The 20810-nt window shown below is 42.5% G+C and overlaps 1 protein-coding gene across 1 annotated transcript in view; it reads left to right on the top strand.

Moving 5' to 3' along the window:
* The window catches only part of LOC124266108, a 42491-nt gene extending 31504 nt beyond the window's left edge, over positions 1-10987 (top strand). Inside the window, exons 3-4 of the mRNA XM_046700920.1 lie at positions 10038-10235; positions 10527-10987. Coding sequence (XP_046556876.1) covers positions 10038-10235; positions 10527-10987 — 659 coding nt within the window. The remainder of the gene's footprint in view (positions 1-10037; positions 10236-10526) is intronic.
* Positions 10988-20810: the final 9823 nt, after the last annotated feature.

The following is a 20810-nucleotide window of genomic DNA, read 5'->3' as shown; positions in this document are numbered from 1 at the left end:
CACTTCTGAATACCAGCCTGATTATTGAGTGCTAGTAACGACTTCTAAATCCTAGCCTATTCACAAAGTCAACAATCGGTTCTAAAGTCATGTTTTTTATGCTGCTTGTTAAGAACCAGTTCTTAAGTCAAGCCTATTTATGTTAGCATCCACTTTTTAAAAGTGATAAACAGTGCCAATACCACTCAACGCGAGTACGACAAGGTAACATTTGAACTGTTACACTTACAAATTCCATTCATATATGTATGCCTGTATGGACCAATGGATTATAAGTGACACTGGGCGGTGGGACAGCCTTGTGGACACGAAATTGTGCAGAACTATGGATTGACTAAAAACTAAATTTTACATTGTCGTATTAGACTGGGATGCAGCAACTTGGACACTGCATTATCTAATCTTTGAAGAACTGTTGTAATATATATTAGTTTGGGGAGCGACATTAATATAGGGGAAACACTGTTTGTCAATCCCACTGTACACTACTAGTGGTACAAGAATAAATATTGTTTAAACTATACGCACACTTGCATACATATTCAATCGTGTCGCATTGTAGATATACACTATAGCCCTAGAACAAAGGCTCACGCTACAGTGGCTAATGCTTATTACCTGGCTCGCATCTCTCCCCTAGCCACAGTGCAATGTTGTCTTAACAAGACCTTTTAAGGAAGACTCTGGCTAAGTGAGAGTGAACCGTTTCTGAGCTTGGTGAGCCATGAACAGTATTCACCACATGCAAAACAATTTTAATCAATAAGTGTTCACAATTTGTAGCTTCAATTATCAATTGCTTATGCTGTCTCCCACGTAGTTGGATTGTAAATATTTGTATTGTGTTTGTTTTTGATTAAAATGACATTACATGATTATAAGTTATATATGTATCATTTATTTATCTGTAAATAAATTTATAACACTAATCATCTGCTTAAAATGATAAAAATGTAAAAGAAACATTATGTGACTATAAACTATTATGTTATATATGTATAATTTGTTTATTTTTGTATATCTGTAACTTTATATATAACATAAATCGTATATATTTTTGTAAATTTTGTAAAATGAAATAAATTGGCAAAGTGTTGAATCCCCAACTAATCCCCTTTGTTGCACCATTGAAGTTAATAAATTGCTTGACAATGAAACTGGCAAAGTGGGAGAACACCATATTATTAAAGTACGACTTTACAAATGCCAATTTCTTGTTGATGCATAGAGGGGAGTTTCCATATTTATTCCCACACCGTTATCAATATAAACGTTACTACAACCAGGTGAATAGAAGTATATATGCATAATGACAACCAGGAAATTAACAGATAATTTAGCAAGTAGCACATCGTTGGATGGAGGCAGCAGGAGAGTAAGATCAACGAATTGTAAACAGGCTGATTGGATGCTAATTGAACAGCTGATTGACAGATTCTAGCTGTAAATCAACTTCAGTATGACAAAGTCGAAATCCACTCCACTGTCAAAGTGATGGAATCAATCAACATTCAACCAGCTTGTTTATCTTGAACGATGTACATCGAAATGCCGCCCTATTCAATAAATAGGGAGTTGTTATCACTTAAGTGATATATTTCGTTATGTATTCCCATACTGTTTACTGCAGTATAAGTGAGATCTGATTCAGTTTGCGAATGACCACACTTTTGAAGACTATTTAAGTTCTGCTTTAGTAAACTGCATCCTAATAATGTGATTTCAGATTAAAGCATCTCATTCCGAATTTGTGTAATCCTATTTCAGGTACTACGAAATACTGTATTTTTACATATTAGATATAAATCTATCAGTACCAGTTTGATATGTCTGGTCATTAGTTAACTAACATAATGATTATATATTTATTGTCATTACATGTGTCATCAAGCGTCATTTATGCCATTATAATGTTCTCTGATCCATTTCATCGTACAGCATTTATTTCATTCAATGTTTTGAATATCACATGATGACATGAGAAATGTTCCGGTTCCAGTTCAGCTCGTTCTTCAAGTGTTCCAACCAATATAGTCATTATGGTTACAAACGGCCTGATTTTAATACCTATCAAGTTAGATGTTATATATGAGTGTATGCACACACATTCACACAAAACATACGTAATTTGTGAATTCTGTTCAGACGAAAAAGAAATATCTAATTTGATAAGAAACACTACATAAAGTATATTCCCTCACTCTGAGAGAAGCATGGCACTATTCGTTAATTTTTGAATAACTTTATCTGCATATAAGAAGGGATTTTAAAAAATCTGAAACAAACTGCCGTATACTACCATTTCACCAACATTGCGACATTGACCAAGGAATCATGTTAATTTCAGTCTGATTTTAATGTCATAATTATGCGAGGTTCCTCATTCACACATTCATACAAATTGACAGCTCAACACAAAACAATATGCAGCCAACCAATTTAAATACAATACAACTTTTACCGCCTGTGCATACCACACTGTTGATTTTGTATATTTGTATACATGCAATATTGTGTATGCATATGATGTTACATGCAATATTAGTAAAATTAAAAATGTCACCATATTTTCAAATAACTCATATTCGTATATTTGCTATTGCTATATGCAATAAGCAAAATGTGATGAACTTTACTGTTTACCAACAAGTGCTGGAATACTTGCTTTTCTACAACAGACTATAGCTTTAATCCCCATTGTTGTAAGGATTAGTACGGTCTAGTAATTTCAATCTCAAAACAGTACATGCAGGCAAAAAGAGAACACCCCGAAGCTTGGAACTTGGTTTTCCTTCCAGAGGCCGTCTTAACTGACTTGACTCACTCATGAATTAACAAGGCAGTACGCCTTGTTAATTGGTGAATCTTAACTGCCTTGAATCACTCGTCAATTAACAGGGGATTGGGCCTTGGGGCGTGGAAACTACAATCATTTGCCATCACCCACCAGTTATCTCCCCTTGTGGACATTTCCAAAATTGGAAATCTCATATTTCCAAAATTGGAAATGTCTTGGAAACATCTTCTTTCCAAAACTGGAAATGTCTTGGAAACATCATCTTTCCAAGACATTTCCAAGCTTGTAAATGTGGACTTTTTTTCCAGTGATGACTCAGTACAAATCGTTTGTTTCTATTTGTGGATACTCCTGAGAAACACTTTTTCCAGTAGTTAGTAAAAGTTACGTTTCTTCTGTCTGTTGACTGGTTTCGTCTCGTGTGTGAGGAGTACTGGTTGTTAGTGACGTAATCTACTGTACCAGTGTCCACAGGAGGGTTGATATCATAGCTTGTCTGGGTCTCCGCTGTGACGTCATCATTGAATGCCTGGGGTGTGCTGACAGGGCTTGATTGACTATCCCTGGGCTCCATTGTCGTCCTGCTTGGCGTGGTTACATCAGTGCTTGTATCCTTGAGGGCCTCTGAATACAGTAGCTTGTGCCCTGTACTTACGCAATCAATTTTGCCCTCAATTGCTCGTAAGCACTTTTCAATGGAGTTGAGCTTTGAATTTAGGCTATCTTTTGTGTCTTTCAGTTCTAAGTCTTTCTGCTTTATCTGATTGCGTAATTTCACAACTTCTGACTTGAGAGTTTTTTCACTATGGCGAAGAGAAGTTATCTCTTCTTTACAACACTTGACCTCGTCAGATTTTCCATCATAGGCTTCAATCAGCTGCATCATGTCTCTATCATATTTTTCCTCAAAGGTTTTGTAATTGTTTACATACAGACTCAAAGTTCTTTATCATATCTTCATGAATACACATCATCTTAGATAGCATTTGCTAGGCAATATCTTTATCCATATCATTTAATTCATGTTGAACTTTGGGCTGGACCGACTTAACCCTGCTCAGAATTTCAGTCTGTATAACTTGTGACTGTATAGCTCCCTTGTAGAACTTATACAGTAGATACACGTCAGATGCATACTTTTCTGCAATTGACTTTGACTGGCCATTTCTTTTCACCTTCTTCACAAGAGTTCCCTCCGGAAAATCCTGACACTCAGTTTTAGCAATATCATATATAGCTTGTCTGATATGGTTCAAACCTTCATCATCATCGATATTTGAATCGACCAGCTTTTGTTCACACGTTTTCCTGTCATTAGCACCTATAATGTCATTAAGTTCATTCAAAATATTATAATCTAGTGGATCAGGGTTCTGTGTTTGATAAAACTGTGAAGAGTTCATGTCGGCCATGATAAGCTCACGTTTAGAGGGGAAAGTTGTATTTACCTCAGGCAATAAGTCCATCCATATCATAATCCATGAATATTATAATCCACAAGTGCAGAATTACATTCTATAGACACAGAGTCATGTAGGTCCTCGAGTTCAAATTCGTGATTACATCATATATTAAGAGCAGAGCTCTCAAAAGCACGTCCGTTCACCTCGACACCCCAAGCCAACATGTATAGTTGAGGCCACTTTTAGCAATAATCCAGCCAAGTAATGGTGGGGAGTACCTGAAATGGGCTCTACAAATTGTGAAGAATTGAACCCAGGACCTCCTTTCACCAAGCTCTAAGGTGATTGTAAGTCACTAAGGTAACCTTAGTGCAATGTTAAAGAAGGGGAGTTACGGTTAACCTTACTTACGGTTGCTTCGTGAAAGGAGCCCATGTTCTCTGGCGTGTCGAACAGAAGGCTGCAGAATGACGCCTGTTCTGTTCTGCTGCTAAACCCTGGCATTTTCCATGGGCCTTTTCGAACTGTGATGTTTTATTTCAAACAGCGTGCTCTTTCTTATCTGTTTATTCATCTTCTACTTCATACAAAATCAACAACAAAAAGTCTCAACAATGAATGGGAACGGCAATTGTTGGGTAACTGAAGGCAAATACCTGACTACTGCAGCAGACAGACATCATGTCGACAAATACCTGACTACTGCAGCAGACAGACATCATGTCGACGATCAATATGCATCAGAATAATTTCGATTCAGCTGTTTGTTTTCTGTATATTTAGTGAAACTGTATCAGTTGTCGACAATTATTGTTATCTCCCCGGCATGTAATGCGGGGGATATAGTCGATGCCTCGTCCGTCTGTCCGTCCATCCGTAATCATTTTGTTTCCGGAGCATAACTCAAAAAACGTTCAATATCTTTCAACAAAACGTCGTAGATATATCAAACAGAACCTAAAGTGGTGCCTTTTGCTATTTGCAGGTTTTTGTCATTTTTATTGTTATTGGTTTCCATGGAAACGTTTTGGACTTAGGCTCAAAAAGAAGGGGTTGGTTTCGTTTCGAAAACTGTTCAATATCTTTCATCAAAACTTTGTAGATATACTGAACCGCAACAGTAACGTCACCCTACCAAACATTTTGCCAGATATGTTTCTTCTGAATGTTATTTAATTTTTCACTATTTATATTTTGGTAGACCTGGTTCGTAGCCAATGTTCACGAAAATTTGGGTTCAGATGCTTGATACAAAAAACGTCGTCAAAACGCAGTTACTAAAGTAATGATGGGACGAGTTTTTTGTGCGTATTTCATGAAAATGACAATGCACGTGCATCCCGAGGTGTCATCCCTATAAGAAGAGCCACCGAACATGCACTGAATCATTCACTGTTCGACAGTAGCGACATGCCACGATTATCAAAGGAACAGAGGGACCAAGCTTTAGGAAGACTGAATGCTGGCCAGACTGCAAGACATGTTGCAAATCATTTTTCTGTTCATGTTCGAACAATATACCGCCTGCAGCAACGAGTCCAAGCCACGGGAAGCACAGCCTACAGTCCTCGCAGCGGAAGACCGCCTGTGACAACGTTGAGGCAAAATCGGCAGATTGTCCGTCATCACCTGCAAAATCGTTTCGCTAGGGCTACAGACACTGCACAGACAACCATTGGCAATCACCAGAGACCAATCATCGCCGACACAGTGCGAAGGCGTTTTAGGCAGAGAAAAGTCAGATGTCGCAGGCCTTACCGGGGTCCGATCCTCACTGTTCGACATCGTCGTGCTCGTCTCCAGTGGGCCACACATCATCGGAATTGGCGTCACCGAGAGTGGCAACTGTAGTCTTCTCCGACAAAAGCCGATATTGTGTCTCGACGGCTGATGGCAGAGTGAGAGTGTGGCGTCGACGCGGGAGCGTTTTGCAGATGATTGTGTCCTGGAAAGAGACTCGTGGGGAGGTCCGAGCATAATGCTGTAGGGTGCTATTGCTCTCAATCACAAACTAGGCCCTATGGTGTTCCAGAATATTGGTCCTGGTAGAGGAAATGGTGTAACATCTGCCCGCTACATTGATCAAGCGCTGAGACCCTTCGTCGTGCCACATTTTGGTCGTCATGGAAACGACGTCTTCCAGCATGACAACGCGCGTGCCCATACTGCCGGAGCAACTACAGACTTTCTCCGTCAACACGGCATACAAACTCTTCAATGGCCTGCCCTCAGTCCAGACTTAAACCCGATAGAACACTTGTGTGACGAGATACAGAGGAGCCTCAAAGATGTGCGATCAAGGCCGACAACTGCAGCTGAACTCTCTCTGGCGTGGAAGGAGAGTATTGAAAGGTTTTTTTAAAGTTCTGCTCCAGAAAGGAGCACTATCACCAATTTAAGTCTCTGTCAAACTTGTTGCCATGGAAATACCAAATTTATTTTATTCAGAAATCCAAAACTACCAAAAGGCACCAGTACACAACCAGATCTATGTATGTGCCAAGATTGGTGAAGAAATAGTGAACGGTTTTAGAGTTCAGCTCCGGAAAAGAGCACTACCACCAATTTCAGGCTAAGTAAAACTTGTTGCAACGGAAAAGCCAAAAATATTTTATTCAGAATTTCAAAACTACCAAAAGGCACCAGTACACAACCAGATCTATCTATGTGCCAAGTTTGGTGAAGAAATAGTTAACGGTTTTAGAGTTCTGCTCCGGAAAAGAGCACTACCTCTAATTTCATTCTAAGTAAAACTTGTTGCCATGGAAACGCCAAAAATATTTTATTCATAATTCCAAAACTACCAAAAGGCACCAGTACACAACCAGATCTATCTATGTGCCAAGTTTGATGAAGAAATAGTTAACGGTTTTAGAGTTCTGCTCCGGAAAAGAGCACTACCTCTAATTTCATTCTAAGTCAAACTTGTTGCCATGGAAACGCCAAAAACATTTTATTCATAATTCCAAAACTACCAAAAGGCACCAGTACACCACCAGACCAATCTATGTGCCAAGTTTGGTGAAGAAATAGTTAACGGTTTTAGAGTTCAGCTCCGGAAAAGAGCACTACCACCAATTTCATTCTAAGTAAAACTTGTTGCCATGGAAACGCCAAAAATATTTTATTCATAATTCCAAAACTACCAAAAGGCACCAGTACACAACCAGATCTATCTATGTGCCAAGTTTGGTGAAGAAATAGTTAATGGTTTTAGAGTTCTGCTCCGGAAAAGAAAAATGTGCACGGACGGACGGACGGACGCACGCACGCACGGACGGAGTCCATTTTAAAAAGGGAGTGACGGTTTTTTGGCGGTTCAGTATATATCAAATAGGACCTAATATGGTGCCTTTTGCTATTGACAGATTTTTGGCAATTATATTTTCCCCGGTTTCCATGGAAACGATTCGGACTTAGTCTCAAAAGGGAGGGGTGGGCTTCGTTTCCGGAGCACAACTCGAAAACTTCTTAATATATTTCAGCAAAACTTGGCAGATATGTGAGGCAGATTCCAAAGTGTTGCCTTTTGCTATTTAAAGAATGTTGGCATTTTTTTTAGTCTAAAAAGACATCAAGCTGGACTTTAAGTAACTGTCAGATGATTTGTTCTTTCAAATATGTGGGGGCCGGGGGAATATGTCATCTTCTTCTTGTTTTCATCTTGTCATCGATATACTATTATCACTTGGTTACTAAGGACACCTGCTTTATGTCAATCAATCCTTTTGCTGAAACGGAGAAATTGATTTGATCAAATATTTATTACTCGTGCTGTCAGAAGCAGATTGATTTATCAGGAAAACGTTGCTCTATTATACATGTGTACACAATAACCACGAAATGCACGTTCAGAATGGCTAAAGAATTCATGGCACAGAAAAACTAAGCCAGTTGCGCGATCATTTCCAGACACTTTCCCTTTCTCGTCAGTAATGGGCGTAGACGTATAATCAAATTGATCAAATATTATTACTCGTGCTGTCAGAAGCAGATTGGTTCATTAGGAAAACGTTGCTCTATAAATGTGTACACAATAACCACCACGACTATCATTGATGTTGTTCCACGGCACTGTAGTACACCTGGATGTGCTACAAACGCTTCCAAACATCAACTTCATCACTTAAGCACTTAAGCTGTTGGTGGCCTATGCTATTAAAATGTGATCTGCGTGTATTTTTAGGACTACTTGACAAATATGAAGCCCGAAATTTAATTTGGACACGCCTTGTCTTCTGTTTGGCTGTATACGGGGTGAAAAGATGAATAACGCTACTCTGCTTCTGACTAACTGAATAAGTTTTACGTCACTGTTAGCAATATTCCAGCAACATCAGAAATGGGTACCCATGTTGGGAATCAAACTCTTTTCTTGGGCGTCTTGGGCATAATGAGAGAACACTTTAACCACTTGGCTACCCCACTGCCCTTCTCTGTTGGCGTTTTCACAAGGACCTTTCCACGAGCGTACTGTTTACACAGAAAGAGAGACAGTTTAATCAGTGAAAAGGCCCTAACTACAGGCATTGTTTGGCTGCATTAATTGCGCATATCAGTGAAACTGAGTTTCCCTACGCTTTTGGACTTGCTATAAATATAGCCATGCGTTACATACAACACCAAAGTGTTCACATGAAATAATATTTAGCGAGCTCTTTATACTGTCATGTTCAACCTGAAGGCAAATAATTGCAACCTGTTTATAGTATAGTACTGCATACTTCTCTTCAATTATATCTCATAGAAGAATCGGTTATAGAGTGAGTGGTTGTTGGCATTGATGTAAGGAGGCACATTAGGTAGATACTGTCAGTTGTCACCCAACAACAATGTAATTCAACTTGGCTTCTCCAGCAGAATATCACTATTCATCACAATACTGATGTCTTTTGTGATTTGATTCACATATAATGTCTTAATCGTAATATACACGCAGCTTTCAAAAGAGATTTTTAAGAGCATACACTCTGTCGGTTTTGCTCCACTACTAAATCATTTCTATACTGAAGTACAAAAGAAAGCACACATCTGATGTTTTGAGACTATTAAAACAGCGTTAATGTTTTGCTAGTAATGTTCCAATTGGGTACGATATCTATGGTGTTATTGCAGCACGTACACAATGCTTGTGACTTGTGAGTCGCAATCAAAGCACTTTTCTAAATAGTACGCTGTTTTCATGAAAACATTTTACCAAAGCATCAGGTGTGTACTTTCTTTGTACGTCAGTTTATTATTCCAATCAATTAATCTCGTAATTGTCAGTCCCTAGTATGGTGATCTACCTTCAGTTGCAGGCGGTACTCACCCCGTTTTTATATTGTATTGTCCTAATTTGAAATCCAACTTTACAGAATGATGCTATTTTAAATTGTTGAAACTGAGATATTCTAGTTAGTTTTACTGTCCTTCGTCAAATGGTTTTTAAAATATATGTATTTATCATGAATTTATAACTATTTGTCGTCACGATATGCTTGAAATATACAGCCGCTGTGAATATAAACTTTAAATCACTTACACAAAATTGTCAATACACAAAACACATGCATGAACTCATATCTTCCCACCACCTGCTACTACGAGATCCCTGCAGAATTTTATGGGGTTATTTAATCCACAGATGATGTCAAAAAGCCAGATGTTTGTTCTGAAGAACCTGTAAATCTGAAGAACTGCAATCTGTAGTTATAGCTACGTATGATGTCCACACCAGATTGTTTGCAGGCCACTGTGGTTCGATTGAATTTTTGCTTATTGTATTATGACATTGTTCGTGCTGAAAAGAACGGGACAGTCTATGACTGTGCAATTTCAACTATTCTCCTCCACAGGTGAAATCTATCAACCAGATGTCTGTTCTGACGAACCCATTCCCAACGCAGTCTGTAGTTCTGAATCCAAGCTGGCAGGGGGTGTGAGGTCATGTATCTGTCACACAAACTACAGAGATGTAACGCTGGACGTCGTCAGTGTCAACAACACCTGCATGGTTGATGGCAGCTGGACTCCGCACGTGATTAATTGCACAGGTAAACATCTTTTTTAAAGAAATTATGGTGCTTTTGTGTCTGTCAGCAACTGTTTGTTTCGCAGAAAGGGTGTACTTATTTAGGACTGATACCACTTGGCGCGGATAATGGCTTGGTGTGTCTGCATCTCTTCATTGTTAAACCAGTAAACCTGAGAGCAAAACCCGGGTCACATCAGAAAGCCTTCCATATAGTGTATTCCCATTTGCTCTGCTCCAAGAGAGAAGGGTTAATGTTTGTTCTTTACTGTCACTAACAATTACCAACATACTCAAATCATTTCATCCCAAGGTCCCTACGTCGGAATGACCACACCTAATATCGGCACATACACCTTCCAACAGATATCAACCAGCAACCTTCAAACTATCACAGGCGGCACCTCCACCCTGGTATTTCTAGTCAAGACGTGCTACGATGCCAACTTTGCCCTACACACAAATCCCAACAAGTATGCTACTGCTATGTATGAGGTGTCATTTGGTGGTCACGGTAACTCCAGGTCATTTATCAATGGGTGCCTGCAGTGCGGTAACAAGGCTTCCCTCTATGAATCATCTATTGTATCCTGCAACGAGTACAGACCATTTTGGCTCAGCTGGAAGAATGGCGTCATCTCTGCAGGAAAGGGACTGGTTGCTGGGAGCGATCAATTCATGGAATGGACCCCAGCTAGTCCCATTGTAATAAATCACGTTAGTATCAGCACCTATAGTAATAATCCAGGCACATGGCTCTTCCTAGAGCAGTAGAACCGTCGTCCTGGAAGAGCCTCACAGTTAAGTGAGTGGGGTAATATTTAACTTCATATAGGAAATATTTCAGCCAGATGAACAATTTATATTCTAACACACATCTACAGCAAGACAAAACAAATATGTCAACAAGGGACAGTAAAATTGGTATCATAAAACGATATCACTGTGGGGACCACTACAATATAAATACTAGGGACCATGTGGATGTACAGTACCTTTGCTACCTGCATGAACCCACGCTTGGTTTACACCATCCCTTCAGCCGTTGGCGATTGTACTCCAATTTAGCACGGAGGATGAAAAATACTTTGAATGAAATGGGACTCACATACCCTCTAAGGGGGACCATCGTTTCATGCAACTAGACCCCACTTTGAAAGTATTGCCACTAACAGTCGAAGTTAGGAATTCACTTTTACAAATACAAAATCACTGACTGTTTACGAATTATGAATAATATCAATTTCCTTTTGAAAACAAATAAAAAATAAATGAGAACTAATATAAATAAAAGGATCCTTCATACATTTGACATATTGATTCCTTATGATGGAAAAATCAATGCAGTCAAGTGATTTGTTTAATCACAAGGGATACAAAATGAACGATCCTCAACTTTTAATGATATATATCTAGCATGGAAAATGGGTCATCGTCGCATAATGACCTCTTTAAAAATTCACTTTTAACTCAAGTAGGTGTAACCATTAGTTGGTTTTATTTGATGTAATTTATTTATACTTACTTGAGTTTCGCGCTTCTGTTGCATTAGATCACGGATGTAAGATCTAATGCTGGTTTGTAATCGGAGTATGGTATAAGTAATTGTGTCGCAGGTTTTAGCAGCAGAAGCGACCTTATGTAACCCGAAATTTCAACATGGCCTGAAGCCAGATCAATATATAATTCAATTATTTCAATTACCAGTGGATATTCAAAAAAGGTTGGGTTAGCTTGAATTCACGCACTGCAAATAAAAATAGATTTACAAGATTGCTAGATGCTTGTACATTTCATTTTTGTAGATATAAGATTTACGCAAATTCACAATTTTATAAATATTCACAAATGAAGATATTGGTGTGTAATGTTTTATGCTTTTTCTGTATGTTGTTTTAGGTTATTGTACAGTGGTGAGTAGTAGAGGTAATGATTGTCCGGGACCAGGTCCAACAAAAGCCTCTGCAAAGCCTTATTTCCCAAATAAGGCTTTGGTCGGACCCTTAGCTCTTGCTACCATTACCCCTACTAGTAAAATGCCCCCGGCAGCCAAAATTCCCCAAGGGAGAAATAGAAATGTATTGCGCTTCCTCCCAAGGGGAATTGTGTCTCTCACCATGAGAGAACCTCACATCACACAAAGTTGCGACGGTGGGATACGAACCCACATGTACAGCTTAGCGCAGACTATACATAATGGGCCGCACCACTCAACCGACTGAGCTACCGCGGACTTAGCTGAAGTAGGTCAGTTTAACGGGTATTGTATCACACACCCACGCATCACGTGCTGTTGACAGGATCAATAGTCTTCTGTCTGGCCCATCAAGTAATACTAGGTAGGTTCGTCTTATTTTATTTTCATTTTATCTATGTCCACGTGCCGCTATGTCACGTTGACCTCAATGAAACAGTTTAATGTGAATCGCCTATGATCTCTTTGGTGTTCATAATAAAGGCTTGCTGGGCTTTTTTCACCCCTTGTTCTATGTACTTTTTTTTCTCAGCCTCGCTGATAGCAGTACTTTTACGAGACTTGGACCGAATCTCTTGTTTCATTTTGTCATATTTTGTGAGTTCAGAGAGTATCAAACGAAACTCCTCCTCCGAGATCTTGTTGTCAGTGAGTGCGGTAGAAATAAGATCGCTTATGGTGTTAAGCTTTGCTTCAGCTAGAACCCTAATCTCATCATGCTTCAATGCTTTACGATGCAGTCTGCGGGATACAAGCTTAAGCACCACCCCCAACACCCCTGTCACCCCAGCTGTTATTTCGAGCCCCATCACTATAGGTGCTGCCACGATGGTAGCTAACAACCCAACACCTGCCACCCCTAGCCCCATGCTGGTTGTCATAAGGGTGGTATCAACACCGTCCACGGCATTGAAAGCTCTATGGTACTTCTTATATAGTGCTTTCCGCTTGTCGCGGTCTTGTTCTAGTTGACGTTTTACATCGCATAACTGCCTCAAGCGGAACCCGTCTACGGTTTCCAGGGTCTTCACTACTTCATCTATGCCTGGGTACAGCCCCATCCTATAATATATATTACAAAAGATATTTTAATTGGGTTTCAGTTAATAGCAGATCCGGGTATACTATTATGATATAGTTTCCAACTAGTAGTTTGCTGGTATTAGTTTAGGGGTATAGCTCAATCCTATAATATATTTTAATTGGGTTTCATTTAACCTTCGATTAATGTACTTAAAGCTGATAACACTTAGATTAGCGTGCGTGTAAAAAAGTGGGGTCTTAGCTCTACTTCCATTAAGGAGACGAACCCCATCAAGGCTTGCTAAAGGTCTGTGTCCCGGTACCTTAATAATGTTACAACGTTGGTTATTACACCTGTCTTCCCAATGTATTATCATATCATCTATAATGTAAATATACTCACCAGGCTGTAGACTATCTCCGAGATAGACGTCTATGATAATTGTGTAGTTTTCCGCGACATTTCTAAAAACCTCTTGGTCTTCGAGTAATTTGATCTCTGTCTTCACCTTCCCACTGGAAGCTAACATGTTCCCCGAGTGGTCTGGTATTGGCATGACTTGTACACTAGATTCCGGAATATACGATCCTATAATCATTCCGTTGTTCCTAATCTCGGAGATAGTATTATTTTGTTTCAGGGAGATATAAGGTGAGGTGAGGGTTAAGTTAACTAACCATTCAGGCTCTTTAAAATCTGATAACGATACCCGCCTATACACGTTGTCTTTCAAGTGCAGGATGTACAAGGTGTCTTCCTCACCAGGCTGATCGAATCCCTCCGTGTCCCCTAAGTCGTTAAGTGTAGTGTTGGGGTGAAGCCAAGACATTGCTATAATACTATTACGATATAATTTCCAACTGGTTTTCTGATAATAGTTCAGGGGTGCACTTCACCCCCATGAAGTGTATGTTGTCGGGTAGGAAGATCTTGGTTAGTGATATAGTGTCTTCCACGATCACGGTGACACCCTGGAGACTGGTTTTGGAGTCGACACCCACCCGCACGTAAACGTTGCAAACGTTATACTGGTGTTGTTTCCCCCCACCACAGTTTGACCCCCTTCACGATCTCTACATCATCCCGCGATGGTTCCCCTAGGTAGACTTGGATGACCAGTGTTGAGTTCGCCGGTAGACTCTCCAGGATGGTGACCACGCCTTCGAATTCAGACACCAACTGCAATACCACGTTTTGCATGCCCGCTTTACTCGATAGCATGTGGGCTGCCATACTGTTGAGTGGGCTGATGACTACGCTACGTCTCTGAGTCGGGACGTAAGCCACGAGCAGGATTCCGTTGTTCACGACTTTGTTTAGGTGGTTGTCTTTGTTATCCGTGAACACGTAGGGGGAGCTGAGCCTAATGTTGAGAAACCAGTCGGCTTTATCGGGTAATAACACCCACTTGTCATCATCGGTGAAGACGAGCGTATATGGCTTGTTTTTGGTGACAGCCGTCACGTTGCTCTCAACATCGTCTAAGTCGAACAGTTTGCCTCCCCGAACGATGGGTATATTATCCAGTTATCATCACCGGTGTTGACAAGGGTGTACTTAGTGTTGACGGCCGCTCCTGAGGTATCTACTATATCACTTAGATTGCTAGTACCATTGGAGGGGACTTCAACGCGTTTGTAAATGCTGTTTTTCAGTTGCAAGGCGTACAATTTACCATCTACTCCGGGGTCGTCGAATCCGCGTGTGTCACCGAGGTCGGAGATCCCCACATTGATGCATTTTTTCAACTTCATTCCGGGACCTTGTGCGCTGGTCATTTTATGTGCAGGGTTATGCTGAGGTATCCTATATTCACGAAATTATGATTTATATCTAACACCGATATTTTCAGCTCAGGGATGTTGCCCTGGGTTAACCTCTTATACTGCCGCGGTGAAAACGACTCGGTTCTACCGTCGTTGTATTTCTCCGTTTTCACCGGTACGGCTCTCAGTATAGTGGAAGGGTGACCCCCCTTGAATGTTGTCCGTTGTGCTCACCTGGCTGAGATGAATGCACAGCTCTCGGTACGGTACTAGGTCAGGTAACTTCGTGCCTGTGGCAGTAGTCGTTGGTTTTATCTCGTCAGGCGATATACCGAGTGTCCTCGCCAATGGTCGACCGAGCCTCAAGGAGTTTCTTCCGTTGTTGATTAACACCACTGTACCGTTTGAGTCGTTCATCTTGAGTTCGGCTCCCAGGGGTTTGAAGACCTCGTCGGTTAGAGAGCACACGCTGTAGTAACCGTCAATTATCTGGTTGCTAGCTCCACCTACGAACAGTTTATTGTTGCTAGCGTTGATGTTAGTCCATCGTGGTAGGTAGGTGATATCGCACAGTGCGACTTCGAGTTGACCCGACGTGTTATCGATCGCGTGCGTCAGCTGAACGGCCTCGCCGCTCGTTATTCCTGGAAGTGTTATGTACATGTTAGAGTATATAAACTCATTATATAATAGTTTTAAAATGTACAAGCCGGGAGTGTTTTATCCTAAACAGGACATAGATTTCTCCCACATTAAGATCGTAGTCGCTGATGGGGGGTATTTCGACTACCAGCCTATAAATGTGTTCGACAAGTATACGCTTTCGGTGACTAGCATCAAGGCAGTACACGCTTGGTTCAACAACCCGATGCAGTTCTGGCAGAATCAACTCAACTTCGCCGTGTGGTGCGCTACAACGGTGTTCACGTTCCACGCGTACTACCAGATCAGACGTATCCTCAAAGAGATCAGAGCCCCGATCCCACAGGAAGCGGGGTGGGATGCAGTAAACAACCAATACGATAGAATGGCCTACGAGCGTATTTGCAACGAATTCGAAATAGACACTAAAACGGATTGGCGTATACCAGGAGGAGTGAACCACGGGTTGGGTATTCCGTACAGTGGTGGGTTCTCCGTAAAAGCATTATGAAAAGATATAATGACAAACTTTATGGAGCGCAATATGTTTAGTACGAGTAATTTCTTCCATACATTCTCCAACCTCGTTCCTAAATCCATAAATATTGGGTCAAAACCGGTGAAAGAATACAGCGATGTTCTACTGAAACAAGGGTTCCTTCGACCAGAATTTACTCTGTCGAGTAACGAATGGCGAGATGATCGTATGGACTTTACAGGTAACGTTGGTTTCACCATAAAAAAGGTCGAGCAACCCCCAAACGCTGAAGATAATTGGAAAATGCTCATGCTGGACACGTCAAAAGGGTTTACACATGCCGGCATAAAACGCTTGAACGACTCGATTCGAACGTACGTGTGGGCGCTGTTGGGTGCGCAGATTAAAGAGCGTTCCGACATCCTCGGTGGGGGGACTGCTTACGACGCTCAGGATCGGTTCTATTTGAATGTTAAGACGTCTATTGATTCTCCAGTTGATATTCATAACTCCGTCAACAACTACCAAGACGTGTTGGAATACGCCAGATCGAAAGTCGACTATGTCTTCGGCATGGGGTTGTACATGGCTCCGAGTGATATGCGACTGAGAATAAAAAAAATGGTGGGCTACAACAACGAAATAGTTATAGCCGAGAAGGGTCAAAAGTTGGGCGTCAACCCCGATGTTAACATCCCCCACGTCCCACCACCCACGACCGGTGAAACGGGTATAGTGGCGCCACCCCCGGAGCCTAGGGCTCAACCAACACCCCCTGTGGGGGTGGCGCCACACGTTCAGGCCTCCAATCAGCAGCACATCGATCGTAAAACGGCCATGGTGGTTGGCGGGGTCGCTGTCGGGTTGGGGCTCATTTGGTTAAAAATTCCTTAGCCGCTACGTACACCAAACCCGCCACGGCGACGATGGCTGCCCACAGGTTTTGACTAAGCCACGTGGCAGTTTTAGCCAGAGTGCTCAGCAACCACGAGTCGATGCTACCCAGGATGCCAGGCAGGGCTTCGGCGGCCTTACCAGCCAGTTTAGCCAGGGCTTCCCCTAGGGATCTCAGGTGTTTTTTTACCCAGTCTTTGACACCCCCACCACTTGGTGCAGGCGTGGGTGTACCCCCACCGCCGCCGGCAGGCGTCAGTGACACCACCAGGGTTGATATGATGAAGCCCAATGCAGTCAGAATGCTGGCGATGGTGATCCCTTGCTCCCGGAACAGGGTCCGAATCCTGTCAGCTAGCGTGGTGTCTTCATTTAGAACTCGATCGATGGTTTCCCGTACTCGACTGATCTGCGATCGGAGGGCTTCCCGGTTCGAGGAAGCGGATTCCAACCGAGTCCGTCTCTCGTCTTCCAAGTTTTTTATTCTCTCCTCGATACGACGTTTCATATCATCGTCTTCAGTTTCGGTGAGTTTTATTTTCTCGTGAGCGATGCGCTCATCGACTTCGTTCAGTTTCCCCATGTTGTTAACAAGTTCTCCACGTACATGTTTCAAGGCTTCGTCTAGACCGTACAGTTCCCTCAGGGGAAATTCGAGCCCCGGCCAGGGTTTGTCATGGTACGTAGCCAATATTTTTTCGATACTGTCCGACGTTTCTTTAGCACGTTGGGATATATCACCTTCATCGCCTTTGGGTCTGGCTGCTTGCAGATCTTGGACGACCTTCGGGGGAAACTTAGGTCGTGCGCCACCGTAATCTATGAAGCCTAGTCCCCCCCGGAGTAGTTGACTCCCACCAGGGCGACTAGTGAGTGTTGACAAAGCATATGGCTTCCCGTCTTTTTTTATGATATCGACCCACGGGTAAGCCTTCAATCGCAGCGTGCCCTTCTTATCGACGATAAACTTGGAATAGTCCCTCCCCAATGGCTTGATGTTGTCTTTATTTTCAACTGCGTCGTAATAATCATCGACGGCCGACTGTACAAGTTCAGTACTTAAGGGGAACGAGATTTCATCCTGGGTATTATCATCCCACATATCCTCCATAGGGATATACTCATAACCACCTTCAGCCATTATTTAGTATTAAAACTTATATATTTCATTTATATAACAATGTATGGCAGAAAACTAGATCCTCTCAGAAGATCGAGAGAGCCACTAGGTGTCAAAGCCTTGCGTCAGTCGGTGACCATCACCAACAATCCCAGCAAGATAGACCAGAATCAAACGCTGCTGGTTAGATTTCCAAACCTTGGCGCGAATGACCTCATTGTACCAGGCACTGTTCGACTGGCGTTCAACCTCACGTTGACCTCCACAAACGACAAACGTGAGCTAGTGCAGAACGTAGGTCGAGCCATCATCAAGAAAACCACCATCAAGATCACTGGTAACGAGGTGCTGAGTATCGACGACAGCGACGTGTTTCACTGCTACAGGGACCTCTGGAAAAGCGAGGGAGAACGTGTCAATGACGTGTACCAGGGCATCAGCAAATCGACCCGGTTGCGTATTGGATACGACTTCACGCAAGACCAGCTAGACAAGCTATCGGACGGTGAAAAGGCCATCGCTCAAGCGTACGGGAACAGGTTCTGCGTGCCGCTCGACTTCGAGTTGCTCACAGAACACGCGCCATTTTACCAGGCCGCGCTGGGTGATAGGCTTGAATACGAGCTCACGTTTAACGACTACAGCAAAGTAGTGCGTACACCGAACAGTGCTGAGGCCAGTTATACCATAGACAACATCTCTCTGGAGTTCGACATGGTCACTAACCCAGAGCTGGCCAGGCAGGTTCGAAATCAGTACTCAGGGAATGTGGCCATCCTGTACGATCGCATACTTAGGCATAGATCCATCGTGCGGGATAAGAGCGACACTGTGTGGAATATCAACCTGAACGTGCCGGCGCGATCGATGAAAGGCATCCTGATCGTCCCCGTGGAGGATTACGAGCCGTTCCGGAGGGACAGCGAGAAGTTTTTCAACCCCGAGATTGAAAAGGTGGAAGTGACCATCGAGGGCGTGCCCAACCAGCTGTTCAGTCATGGTATGAGACCATACCAACAGTGGGATGAGATAAAAAAGCTACCGAGCAAACTCCCATACATAACCAAAGACCTGGACCTATCATCCGTGCAAATCGGTGAATACCTGACCAACAAGTACGCGCTGTGGTTGGACATGCGATCCACAGATGACGATAAACTGCACGGTAGCGGCCGCCGTATAGACAACGGAAGTGAGGGGATTACTATCCAGATTACCATGAAGGCTCAACCCACTGGCAAGTTGAAATTATATCTGTACGTTATTATGGACGCGCAACTTAATATAGACAATGGGAGATTCGTGCAAGCCATCTACTGATGGCGGCAAGCCATCATCTAGTAGGCAGTTGCCTACTGATTTGCCTGCCGGCGGCATTGGTTTACCACGCGACCCACACTGCGCCATAGTGTGAGGGCAGACTGGCTGTGGGAAGACCGTTTCGTGTTGGATATGTTGGAGGGGTACTACAGGGATGTGTTCGACCACATCGTTATCATGTGCCCTACTCTGGGCATGAATAAAACGTACACGGAAAGACCTTGGGTGATGACGGACCCGGACGTACACAGAGTCGATCCGGGACCACGTCTGCAGGACTGGTTGAAAGCTTACCATATGAAATTTAAAGGAGAGTCGACGTTGTTTATACTGGATGACTGCAGCGCTAATCGCGAGATAACAAAAAAGAGAGACATGCTATCGTACCTGGCCTTCTCCGGCCGACACGCAAATCACAGCATCTGGGTACTAACGCAGAAGTTCAACTCGGTGTTGAAAGACCTTAGGGAGCAGACGCGATGGGTGGCCTTATTTCACTGCAAGGACAGGGATTCGTTCGAGGAGTGTTTGAGAGAGAACGATGTGATGAGTAAATTAGAACAGGAACGGGGTGAAGAAACAGCTCGCTGAAACTAAACACGCTAAGCTAGTGCTCAAGACCGACCAACCCGTGGCTTATAGGGTGTTTTAGCTAAGCAATGCTAAGTAAAGCTAAGCAAATGCTAAGCAAAGCTAAGTAAAGCTAAGCAAAGCTAAGCAAATGCTTAGCATTTAATTATAGCTATGGTATTTGAAGTGTTCGTCGTGTGCAACTTAACCTTCATTTCTCTGTGTTTCGCCTATATAGTATATTATATTGTTAAAACTAAAACTTACTTATCACATTATAAGATGGAGTGTGAGGAATTGCTAGAGCAACTGTTGGTACCCCAATCACCACAGGTGGACGATGATAAGCGAGAGAAACTGGTGGCGTTGGCTGTTGGTGGCAAAGCCAAACATTACTTTGGGGAGTACACTCCAGATAAAATTCACAAAATGTCAGCCGAAGAAATCGATAAGCTGTACGCTAGATACGAGGCTAGACTAGGTGCAGAGATGACAAAAACAATAGGATCGGCTATGACCCAGATATACACCGGTATTGCGTCATACTTACTTCCCATCCCCCAGGAGCGCCGACTTTACTTGTGGGAAGACCTTGAGAAAGACCCTTTTATCGAACACGCCTTGAGCTCTATTAGCAGTGAGCTGTACCACAAATACGGTATGTTGTTAACCCCGGTGACGGCGGCGATTATCACGGCAAAGCATTGTCAATTTGAGAGGAAAAATAATAATAATAGTATAGATGGATGCTGCACAGGAGACCCCCAGGGAGGAGACCCCTTCAGATGTGACCCCACAACTGGTGGAA

Source organism: Haliotis rubra, unplaced genomic scaffold (genome assembly GCF_003918875.1).
Source record: "Haliotis rubra isolate DU_JTF1 unplaced genomic scaffold, ASM391887v1 Scf123, whole genome shotgun sequence".
Lineage (NCBI taxonomy): Eukaryota > Metazoa > Mollusca > Gastropoda > Lepetellida > Haliotidae > Haliotis > Haliotis rubra.
The sequence above is the reverse complement of the archived record's forward strand: the minus strand, read 5'-3'. Positions and strand labels throughout refer to the sequence as shown.